General features: G+C 45.9%; 1 protein-coding gene and 1 non-coding gene across 2 annotated transcripts in view; both read right to left on the bottom strand.

Moving 5' to 3' along the window:
• asap2b (ArfGAP with SH3 domain, ankyrin repeat and PH domain 2b) overlaps positions 1-12,405 on the bottom strand; it is a 51,222-nt gene that overhangs the window by 7,923 nt on the left and 30,894 nt on the right. The window contains exons 12-17 of the mRNA XM_024000572.2: positions 8,728-8,815; positions 8,524-8,572; positions 6,647-6,816; positions 5,856-5,989; positions 5,396-5,490; positions 4,876-5,065 (exon numbers count right to left, since the gene is read on the bottom strand). Coding sequence (XP_023856340.1) covers positions 4,876-5,065; positions 5,396-5,490; positions 5,856-5,989; positions 6,647-6,816; positions 8,524-8,572; positions 8,728-8,815 — 726 coding nt within the window. The remainder of the gene's footprint in view (positions 1-4,875; positions 5,066-5,395; positions 5,491-5,855; positions 5,990-6,646; positions 6,817-8,523; positions 8,573-8,727; positions 8,816-12,405) is intronic.
• Positions 9,467-9,521, bottom strand: LOC111973611 (U7 small nuclear RNA). The gene has a single exon (XR_002878597.1). It is a non-coding gene; the product is annotated as a U7 small nuclear RNA (small nuclear RNA).

Genomic DNA, 12,405 nt, shown 5'->3' with positions numbered 1-12,405 from the left:
GCAACAGATACCATTAATAAGAAGGGTCTTTTATGGTGAGCTAGGACAGGCAAGCCCCATACTATTGTGGAGGACTTAATTCTTCCAGCTGCCGCGGATATGGCTGGGACAATGCTGGGGGAAAAGGCCCAAAAAACTATACAGACAAAACCTTCATCAAATAACACTGTTTAACGACGCATCAGTGACATGGCAGGAGATGTTCTGAAACAATTACTGCTTCGCATACAAGCCAGTGAATTCCATGCGTTACAGCTGGATGAGTCAACAGACGTGGCGGGTATATGTCTGTTACGTTTATGGGGGGTCAATTAAGGAAGACATCCTCTTCTGCAAACCACTGGAAACCAGAACAACAGGAGAGGATATTTTTTAAAGTACTGGACAGCTTTGTGACATCAAATGGACTTTGGTGGTCAAGATGTGTTGGTATCTGTACTGATGGCACAAAAGCCATGACAGGGAGACATAGTGGAGTGGTAATGCGCGTGCAAGCAGTTACGTGTGCAAGCAGTTGCTCCTGACGCCACTTGGGTACACTGCAGCATCCACCAAGAGGCTCTTGCTGCCAAGGGAATGCCTGACAGCTTGAAAGACGTTTTGGACACTACAGTGATAATGGTTAACTTTGTTAAAGCAAGGCCCCTGAACTCTCGTGTATTTTCTCCATTATGCAATGATATAGGCAGCAACCTTGTAACGGTTTTAGAACATACAGAAGTGCCTGGCTATCAAGGGGCAAAGTATTGACAAGTTTTTTTAAAATTGAGAGATGAGCTTAAAGGTTTCTTTACTGACCAGAATTTTCACTTGTCTGACAGCTTCCATGATGACGAGTTTCTCACACGACTGGCCTATCTGGGTGATGTTTTTTCTCGCCTGAATGATCTGAATCTAGTATTACAGGGACTCTCCGCAACTATATTCAATGTGCAGGACAGAATTGAGGCTATGATTAAGAAGTTGGAGCTCTTTTCTGTCTGGATTAACAAGAACAACAGACAGGTCTTTCCATCATTGTATTATTTTTTGTGTGCAAATTAACTCAAGCTTACAGACAATGTCAAATGTGATATAGCGAAGCACCTGAGTGAGCTGGGTGCACAATTACGCAGATACTTTCCCGAAATGGAAAACACAAACAACTGGATTCGTTATCCCTTTCATGCCTTGCCTCCAGTCCACTTACCAATATCTGAACAAGAGAGCCTCATCGAAATTGCAACAAGCGGTTCTGTGAAAATTTAATTTAATCAGAAGCCACTTACAGATTTCTTGATACGGCTGCGCTCAGAGTTTCTTGCCTTAGCAAATCGCGCTGTTAAGACACTGATGCCCTTTGCAACCACGTACCTATGTGAGAGTGGATTCTCGGCCCTCAATAGCACGACAACTAAATATAGGCACAAACTGTGTGGAAAATGATTTAAGACTGGGACTCCCTCCAATACAACCCAACATTGCAGAGTTATGTGCATCCTTTCAAGCACACCTTTCTCCTTAATCTGTGGTGAGTTATTCACAATTTTTGATGAACAAATAAGGTTTTATATGTAAGATGGCTAAATAAAGAGCAATATTATTGATTATTATTGTAACGGCAGCCTTCCTCCTCTTCACGTGAAGAGAGGGTGTAACAGGGATCGGACCAACACGCACCGTAGCCAGTGCTCAACATGTTTAATAAAATGATAAACAGTGAACACGATACAAAATAACAAATGTGGCAAACCGATACAGCCCTATCTGGTGCGAGAAAACACAAAGACGGAACAACCACCCACAATCCAACACAAAACAAGCCACCTATATATGATTCTCAATCAGGGACAACGATTGACAGCTGCCTCATTGAGAACCATATTAGGCCGAACACAGAAACAGACAAACTAGACACACAACATAGAATGCCCACCCAGCTCACGTCCTGACACAACACTAAAACAAGCAAAACACATAAGAACTATGGTCAGGACGTGACAGTACCCCTCCTGAGGTGCGGCTCCAAACGCACCCCTAAACTCAAGGGGAGGGTCTGGGTGGCCATCTGTCCGTGGTGGCGGCTCCGGCGCAGGACGAGGCCACCACTCCACCATTGTCCCTCCTTAGCGTCCTTTGAGTGGCGACCCTCGCCCCCCGGACCTTGGCCTAGGAATCCTCACCAAGGTCCCCACTAATGAGGGACAGCTCAGGACAGAGAGGTAGCTCAGGACAGAGAGGTAGCTCAGGACAGAGAGGTAGCTCAGGACAGAGAGGTAGATAAGGACAGAGGGGCAGCTCCGGACTGAAGGGCAGCTCCGGACGAGAGCAGCTCGGACAGAAGAGGCAGCTTCTGGACTGAAGGGCAGCTCCGGACTGAGGGGCAGCTCCGGGCTGAAGGGCAGCTCATGACTGAAGGGCAGCTCATGACTGGAGGGCAGCTATGACTGGAGGGCAGCTCATGATGGGAGGGCAGCTCATGACTGGAGGGCAGCTCATGATGGAGGGCGCTATGACTGGCAGGCGGCTCCTGACTGGCAGGCGGCTCTGGCGGCTCTGACTGGCGGGCGGCTCTGGCGGCTCCTGACTGGCGGGCGGCTCTGGCGGCTCCTGACTGGCGGGCGGCTCTGGCGGCTCCTGACTGGCGGGCGGCCTGGCGGCTCCTGACTGACGGGCGGCTCTGGCGGCTCCTGACGGCTCGCGGGACAGACGGGCCGGGCTCTGACGGCTCGGGACGGGCGGAGCAAGACGGGCGGCTCTGACGGCTCGGGACAGACGGGCGGCTCTGACGGCGCTGGGCAGACGGCGCTGGGCAGGCGGGAGCTCAGACCGCTGGCAGGCGGGCAGTTAGAGGCGCTGGGCGGCGGGCAGCTCAGACGGCGCTGGGCAGGCGGGCAGCTCAACGGCGCTGGGCAGGCGGGCAGCTCAGGCGGCGCTGGGCAGGCGGGCAGTGCAGGCGGCGTTGGGCAGACGGCCGACTCTGACCTGCTGAGGCGCACAGTAGGCCTGGTGCGTGGTGCCGGAACTGGTGGTACGGACTGGAGACACGCACCTCAAGGCTAGTGCGGGGAGCAGGAACAGGGCACACTGGACTCTCGAAGCGCACTATAGGCCTGGTGCGTGGTGCCGGCATGGTGGTACCGGACTGGAGACACGCCACCTCAGGGCGAGTGCGGGGAGAAGGAACAGTGCGTACAGGGCTCTGGAGACGCACAGGAGGTTGGTGCGTGGTGCCGGAACTGGAGGTACTGGGCTGGAGACACGCACCACAGGGAGAGTGCGTGGAGGAGGAACAGGGCTCTGGAGACGCACTGGAAGCCTGGTGCGTGGTGTTGGCACTGGTGGTACTGGGGCGGGAAGGTGGCGCCGGATATACCGGACCGTGCAGGCGTACTGGCTCCCTTGAGCACCGAGCCTGCCCAACCTTACCTGGTTGAATGCTCCCCGTAGCCCGATCAGTGCGGGGAGGTGGAATAACCCGCACTGGGCTGTGTTGGCGAACCGGGGACACCATGCGTAAGGCTGGTGCACTGTATGCCGGCCCGAGGAGACGCACTGGAGCCCAGACGCGTTGAGCCGGCTTCATGGCACCTGGCTCAATGCTCACTCTAGCCCGGCCGATACGTGGAGCTGGAATGTACCGCACGGGCTAAGCACACGTACAGGAGACACCGTGCGCTCTTCCGCATAACACTGTGTCTGCCCGTACTCCCGCTCTCCACGGTAAGCATGGGAAGTGGGCGCAGGTTTCCTACCTGACTTCGCCACACTACCCTTTAGCCCCCCCCCCCAAGAAATGTTTGCGATTTCTTCTCGGGCTTCCAGCCACGCTTCCGTGCTGCCTCCTCATACCACTGCTCCTGGGCTTTAGCTGCCTCCATCTCTTCACGAGAGCGGCGATATTCTCCAATGTGAGCCCAGTGTCCTTTTCCCTCCAGAATTTCCTCCCATGTCCAGGAGTCCTGTGTAGTGGGCTGCTGCTGATGCTGTCGCTGCTGCCCGTTGCTACGCTGCTTGGTCCGAGTTTGGTGGGTGGTACTGTAACGGCAGCCTTCCTCCTCTTCACGTGAAGAGAGGGTGTAACAGGGATCGGACCAACACGCAGCGTAGCCAGTGCTCAACATGTTTAATAAAATGATAAACAGTGAACACTTAACACGATACAAAATAACAAATGTGGCAAACCGATACAGCCCTATCTGGTGCAGAGAAAACACAAAGACAGGAAACAACCACCCACAAATCCCCAACACAAAACAAGCCACCTATATATGATTCTCAATCAGGGACAACGATTGACAGCTGCCTCTGATTGAGAACCATATTAGGCCGAACACAGAAACAGACAAACTAGATACACAACATAGAATGCCCACCCAGCTCACGTCCTGACCAACACTAAAACAAGCAAAACACATAAGAACTATGGTCAGGACGTGACAATTATTATATTATTATTTGTGCCCTGGTCCTATAAGAGCTCTTTGTCACTTCCCACAAGCAGGGTTGTGACAAAAAACTCACACTCATTCTTATGTTTAATAAATGTATCGTATAGTGTGTGTGTGGCAGGCTTACGTGGCGCTGATACTGGTGCTAGAGGGAATACGCAGCTGGAGGTTGAATGTTTGAAGCGGTACGACGACTGTAAAAAGTTTAGGAACCACTGCTCTAAAAGATAGCCCAGTGGTTAGAGCGTTGGGCCAGTAACTGAAAGGTCGCTGGTTCGAATCTGCTGATGCGCCCTTGAGCAAGGCACTTCACCCTATTTGCTCGGGGAAATTGCTCTGGATCAGAGCGTCTGCTAAATTAATAAAATGTCAAATGTAAAATCTGTCACCTGCCTACCTTCTGGCTGTCTAAATAAAAAAAAGAAGATAATGTGATTAATCTTACATGCTCATTGGCCAGTGGTATGGTCTCCATCAGGTCCACTCCTTCAGCGTAAACCTGGATGAGGGAGAGGATGTTTCGGGTCTTCACTGCCTCACACAGGACGTGCAGCCTGGACTCCGCGTCCGCACACTTCCTCTGAACAAACTTCTTCTCTGTGTACTTGGCTGTGATGTAGTCCTTCCGCGTCTGCCTGAGGGAGACAAGAGCCCAGACAGACAGATAGGCAACTAGCAAGAGACAGGAAATCTGAGTTTAAGGCCAAGTTCCAAATGGAACCCTATCCCCTAGTACATGGATTTTGACCAGGGCCCCTGTCAAAAGTAGTGGACTATATATGGAATAAGTTGCCATTTGGGATGTACCCTAAGACATTCAGGACTATACATAGTATAACAAGAAGTTAAATGTATTGAACTTAATATGAAATAAATAATGAATGTATTCAGTCAGTGTTGTTCCTGTTATGGTGTTGAAGGAAGGAAAGGAGTGGGTGTGGTTTGCCCGACTGTCTGTCACTCACATGTCACTGGAGGGGTTGGGTTTGGTCACGACCTGTGCAGACAGGTCCGCTTCCATGATCTCATTGAAACCTGCATTGCCCACATTTTTTACCAGCTGGGGAAGACCAGGTAGAGCACACGTCAATATGGTATCTATTCAGACCCTATAAATCTAGCCTGGTTCCAGATCTGTTTGTGCAGTATAGCCAATTGCCATAGGAGTTGGCAAGACAGCACAAACAGATCTGGGACCAGGCTACTACTAATCATACTCAAATAGTACAACAGCTTATACGATCAGAGCTGGGTTCAAATACTATTTGAAATAATCAAAACTGCTTGGCTGAGCTTCCCTGGCATCTACCCATCTGGCACTCCAGGCAGGCTAAAGCAAACGCAATAAAATATTGATAAAAAAAAGAAAAAAGTTTTGAACCTATGTTTGTATACAATGCAACCATAAAAGCCTGTGATATTTACCAGGAGCTCGGCGGTTCCCAGGACGTCCAGTGTGAGAGACTGTATTCTAGAATAGTGGACGCCCATCTCCCTGTGGATTCCAGAACACTCGATGCAGATGAGCACTCCCAGGTTAGTGGAGAGCCAGGTGGGCTCTGAAGACAGAGATATATGTTATCAGTGTAAGACTAGTGTGCTGTGGCCTGCGGTGGTCTGGCGGGTTGCTGCCACTGCCTTCGGATCTTAGCCCTTGACCTTCTGGCACACCATTTCTCCTCTTTACTTTCCTGTCTCTCTTCACTGTCTCTGAAAAAATTGACTTGAAAATCCTGAAAAAACGATATTAAAAAAGAGTTGTGTGCTTCCACTATAAGTCCTCACCTGAAATAGTTGTACCGTTAAATAAAGTTCCACTCCTAAGAGTGAGATGTGGTATATTGATGCACTATTTTCATTGTCCTATCAGTGTGAATTCAACACATGGGATATATAGGCACAGTTGGATTTCAATAACATCTAACCGAAACAGCCAACCCTCTTTCTTCTGTATTTGAGGAACTAGTCTGACTGGCCTAACAAAGACTCCTAAGAATGTGTGTGAGCGCATGCACATAGACAAAAGAACACGTCAATCGTCAAACAAAGCAAGGTTGCACATTCAGCATTGTAAATTACGAAAACCATGTCAGCCCCTCACACACTCACATACTGTATGTACAACACTGTGTTCATTTTCATATAATACCCCTCTGGGAGGAAGACCACAATATTTTCTTGCTGCCTTTTCCCAGAATGCTCTGTGTGTCACTCACTAGGCGCTCCACAGTCGCAGCAGACGTCGTTGCCGCTCATCCTCTTGACCTCACTGACGATGGCCTTGGTCAGCTCCTGCACTATGTTGTTCTCCCCTCCCTCGTCCTGGTCTCCTTTGAAAGCATTGTTCAGCGCCTCCTCCTTACTGTTCTGCAGGACTGAGATCCATCTGAAAACACAGGCAGGTCCAACCGAGACAACCAGTAAGCTTGGAGGCAAAGTGTGCGTCCCAAATGGCACCCTATTCCTTATGTAGTGCACTACTTTTGACCAGAGCCGAGTACACGTTATAGGGAATAGGGTGCCATTTGGAATGCCTACAACGTCAAAGAGGGTCTGAGAAGTGACCAATTACATGTACCCCCTGTATCATTTATACACATAATGAAGAGCAGGGTTCCCCAACTGTTTTCTGAGCAAAAAATACATACAAAGAAACAAATAGATTTTTTATTGTTGAACATAAAATACTGTAAAAACACCAGCAAATCAGCTCCAAGTTATTTTAATTTAGGAAATATTAGAGAGATACACTAAATACACAAAAGTATGTGGACACCCCTTCAAATTAGTGGATTCGGCTATTTCAGCTGACAGGTGTATAACATCGAGCACACAGCCATGCAGTGTTCCAACATCTAGTGGAAAGCCTTTCCAGAAGAGTGGAGGCTGTTATAGCAGCAAAGGGGGGACCAACTCCATATTAATGCCCATGATTTTGAGATGTTCAACGAGCACATGTCCACATACTTTTGGTCATGTAGTGTATATGTGATCATATACACATTTTAAATGATGATGATTTAGTCCAAAATTATATCTGTTTTGGCTTCTTGCGGTAAATTTGTAATCTACAAATTATTGGAAATTATATTCCGGCCTCCATCCACTCAAGAAAGAAATCGGGCCGGCGGCTGAATATAGTTGATGATCCCTGATATAGGGTGACCAATCAAAAACATATATTTTAAACAATGTTAAATGTGTAGATACTCCTCTGAGAAAACCAATGGACCAAACCTCACGTCTCTATCATAATCCGTTCAAAAGTTTGAGTTTTTTAGCTTTGTAGGAAGGCCAAAATTAGGGTGACTATGGAGGCCAGAGGCCAGAGAAGAGGCCAGAGGCCAGAGAAGAGGCCAGAGGCCAGAGAAGAGGCCAGAGGCCAGAGAAGAAAATAGCATTGCGTCAGCTAGGCTGTATGCTGTTTGAGAATTAACAGGCTCACAGTTGAACTCATCTTTCTTCTCAAATTCGAGGGACATAAAACAATAGAGGTAAGATAGAAATCGAGTTTGAGACATGACATGTAGTATTTTCATATTTTAGTATACACTTTTCAAATGAATGCTATTCTTTTTTTTAAAAGATTTCTCACAGAAACATGCGTATCTCTGTGAAATGTCAATGTCACTGAGCATACCGCAAGTTTTTTTTCCCCCAAAGCCTTTTCCGTTTAATTCAGCTCGTGTCATGCTAATTTTGCGGTATGCTCGGAAACAACTTTGCAGACTACCACCACAACACCTGAAATCCTCAAAGGTTGCAGTGAAAAAGCGCCACCGCTCTGTCGACAGAGCTCGGAGCTTATTACCGGATGTATTAGGCACAAAATCCGAATTTGGGATATAATGTTAATGATATGTTAGAGAAAGACCCCACTGAACGATTCAGACATGAAGAATCATATTTGTCTTGGTAAAATGTATTTTGATGAAATAAGGAAGTGAAATTTCATCACCAAAGTGTGTTTCTATCCACTCTGGGCAGAGTGGATGGACACCCTGCATAATGATGTATACACAACGTTCGCACACAAACGTACACAGTGCAAAATGCACAGACAGTTGGTTCAGGGAACCCCTATGGTACTTACATCTGACACTCAGTCTCTTCCTCAGCTTGAAAGTGATAGGTTCTGTCATCTGTTTGGGTAAACAAAGAAGGAGATCCGATTGAGTAAGAGGTAGTTGCAGTAAGAGAAGCTAGGCTACCGGGAAGGCATCTATAGTACTAGACGGAAGATGAAAGTTGCAGAGGTTTGAAATGGAGATGAGCCTCAAAATGCTGATTAACTTACGGGAGAAGAGATCAAAGCTTTTCTTCTCATCTGGGTTGAGCTTCACTTGACAGGTTAGCAGGTTGAGTTTAGCTGGTGGTCTGTTCGCCTATGAAAGAGGAGCAGAGACGGATGAGAGAAGAGAGTGGACCAGAGAATAAGATAAACATTTGAATGCTGAAATGTATCATACAGTATGCATGGAACTGTCCCATAAACTAAGTCAGTTGTGTGACGTCGAACACTCAAATAACTTCAGAAAAATAACATTATCAAATGCAGCAGTAACCATTAAATGTATCATTGTTGAATTAAATGGTATGCTGCTTACAGCCACATCCCTATAAAGGCCCAATGAACAGCATTGTTTTTAGATGTCACACAATTATTGTCCAGTTCTTTAATGTGAGTACAGTAACAAATGTGAGTACAGTAACAATGTGAAATGCACTGAAACAGAACAAATGTGACCCTTCCCAAATGAAAAAATTCTATAGTATACTATTGTATAAATACTACAGCATTTACGGTAGTGTTTTTGCGGACTTTACTGTAGTATTTACTGTAGTATACTGTAGTACTTACAGTTAACCATAGTATAAATACTGTAGTGAAAGAAAACTGTAAAATATACTATGGTAATTAATGTAGTGTTTTTGCGGATTGTAGTATGCTGTAGTTTTTACTGTAGTGTTTTTCCAGACTGTACTATACGGTAGTATTTACTACAGTTTTTTTGTTTTATCTTTGACATAGAAGTGGAGGCTTTCTCCTTCAGGAAACCTACTGGAGAAATACTAAAAGAGCAAATTTTCCATAACCTGTAGGTAGGTAGTTAGGACTGGGGTCTGAATGGATAGTTCAGAGCTCCTGCTCTTTCTATAACCTGTAGGGAACGCAATATATGGTCTATCGTTCAGTTATGTGAAAAAGTATTGGGGATGCTTTGCCCGCCTCAGGACCCCTACAACTTGCCTTAATAGAAGGGGACCATGAATTCTGCTCTGTATCAGAGAATTTTACAGGAGAATGTCAGGCCATCCGTCTGGGAGCTGAAGCGCAGCTGTGTCATGAGGCAAGACAATGATAAAAAAAAACTACTATCAAGTCTACATCAAAATGGCTAAAAAGCAACACATTTGAAGTTCTGGACTTAATCCCAATTGAGATGCGGTGGCAGGACTTGAAACAAGCAGTTAGTGCTTGAAAACCCACAAATGTGGCAGATTTAACAGCAGTGTCCTTTGGGATGTTCTTTGGGTGGTGGACCATTCTTGATACACACAGGAAACTGTTGAGCGTGAAAAACACAGCAGGTTTGAAGTTCTCCACACACTCAAACTGGTGCGCCATGGCGCCCACCCCGTTCAACGGCACTTCAATATTTTGTCTTGCCCATTCACCCTCTAAATGGCACACATACAATCCATTGTCTAAAGGCTTAAAAATCCTTCTTTAACCTGTGTCCTCCCCTTAACAAGTGACATCAATAAGGGATCATAGCGTTCACCTGGATTCACCTGGTCAGTCTAGTAAACTGTAGTGTTTTATCCCTGAACAAATTCACCATGGAAGTCATGCTCAGGGGAAATTTCAGCGTTCAAACAATAGCTCTGTACAGTGTCTGACAAGAGGCTGCTGTGATGGTGGGGGTTTCAGGACCTGACAGACGTTTTGTCAAATACTAAAATGACATCCGTCTTGACATTCTGTGATCATGAAATTTTGTGAGCTGTGGATTGTCAAGCCAATAACTGCGGTTCTCGCGGTAATTGACCGTTAATGAACATAAACACATTTAGCATCTCCTGGCTTACAAGCCACTGATGCAGACCTTTGGAACATCTACATTTTAAAAAGGCTAACAAATCCATGTAATATAGCCTACACCATCACAATAAATCCATTATTTATTTTTTAGGCAGGTCTAAAGAAACACGATATGAAGAAAATGTAGTCTTTTTCAGATGAACAGAATATTCCCAACATTTTCTGGGAAAGTTGTGGGATGAGATAGATCCCAAATGAATAGAACTTTTTTAAGCAATAAGGCTGACGCAACAGATCAGAATGTTTACTTTAAAATGTTGATAAACTATTAGGCTATATCTTCAAATTATAAGCGCAGAAATCCACACACGGCAGTAGGCTAGAAGCGCAAGTGTTCCATTAGCGGGAAAACACCATTTTCAAAAGTGACCGCAAATGTGATTATGTATGTAATGCTTTTATTATAAAGGTGCATTTTTATGGTGAAAATGATCTTCCCCAAACTTGAAACTCACACGCTGCGTATGTATCCCAGTTAGGGTCTACACCGGTTGTAAAGCGGATTCACGTTATTTGGCTACTTTAGTTGTGATACAAACCTTATCAAAACATATAGGCCTATGGGCCAGGCTACATGAGGTGTGCGACTATGATTTGAAAAAGTATCAAAAAAAGGCATGTGCTGTTTCTTGCCTTACTGCACACGCTGGGCAACATTCACAAGTGATAATACATCATTTATAAGTGATAGGCTAATATTGTCACCCATCAGACTATTCTTGATTTAATCTTGTCTTTACATATACTAAATAATGTATGTGTGAAATTTGTTTTGATTTATAATGGACCATTATCATGCACCTGTCTCGGAACAGAAGCAGGGGAAAAAATACATGTAATATATACATGACTGCCTTTCTTGATGTCCATAGTATTCTCTCGGGTATGCAATCTGGTGTCCGCTCAGGTTATGGATGTGTCACTGCAACCTTAAAGGTACTCAATGATGTCACCATTGCCCTTGATTCTAAGCAATGTTGTGCAGCTATTTTTATTTTATTACGGTAGACCATTCCATTCTTGTGGGCTGGCTAAGGAGTATTGGTGTCTCTGAGGGGTCTTTAGCCTGGTTTGCTAACTACCTCTCTCAAAGAGAGCAGTGTATAAAGTCAGAAAATCTGCTGTCTCATCCACTGCATGTCACCAAGGGAGTACCCCAAGGCTCAATCCTAGGCTCCACGCTCTTCTCAATTTAAATCAACAACATAGCTCAGGCAGTAGGAAGCTCTCTCATCCATTTATATGCAGATGATACTCAGCTGGCCCCTGGCCCCCTGATTTGGTGTTAAATGCTCTACAACAAAGCTTTCTTAGTGTCCAACAAGCTTTCTCTACCCTTAACCTTCTTCTGAACATCTCCAAAACAAAGGTCATGTGGTTTGGTAAGAAGAATGCCCCTCTCCCCACAGGTGTTATTACTACCTCTGAGGGTTTAGAGCTTGAGGTAGTCACCTCATACGAGTACTTGGGAGTATGGCTAGACGGTGCACTGTCCTTCTCTCAGCACATATCAAAGCTGCAAGCTAAAGTTAAATCTAGACTTGGTTTCCTCTATCGTAATCGCTCCTCTTTCACCCCAGCTGCCAAACTAACCCTGATTCAGATGACCATCCTACCCATGCTAGATTACGGAGACATCATTTATAGATTGGCAGGTAAGGGTGCTCTCGAGCGGCTAGATGTTCTTTACCATTCGGACCATCAGATTTGCCACCAATGCTCCTTATAGGACACATCACTGCACTCTATACTCCTCTGTAAACTGGTCATCTCTGTATACCTGTCGCAACACCCACTGATTGATGCTTATTTATAAAACCCTCTTTGGCTTCACTCCCCCCTATCTGAGATATCTACTGCAGCCCTTAT

Source organism: Salvelinus sp. IW2-2015, linkage group LG14, assembly GCF_002910315.2.
Source record: "Salvelinus sp. IW2-2015 linkage group LG14, ASM291031v2, whole genome shotgun sequence".
In the NCBI taxonomy this organism is placed as follows: Eukaryota; Metazoa; Chordata; class Actinopteri; order Salmoniformes; family Salmonidae; genus Salvelinus; species Salvelinus sp. IW2-2015.
This window is presented reverse-complemented; position numbering and strand designations above follow the sequence as displayed.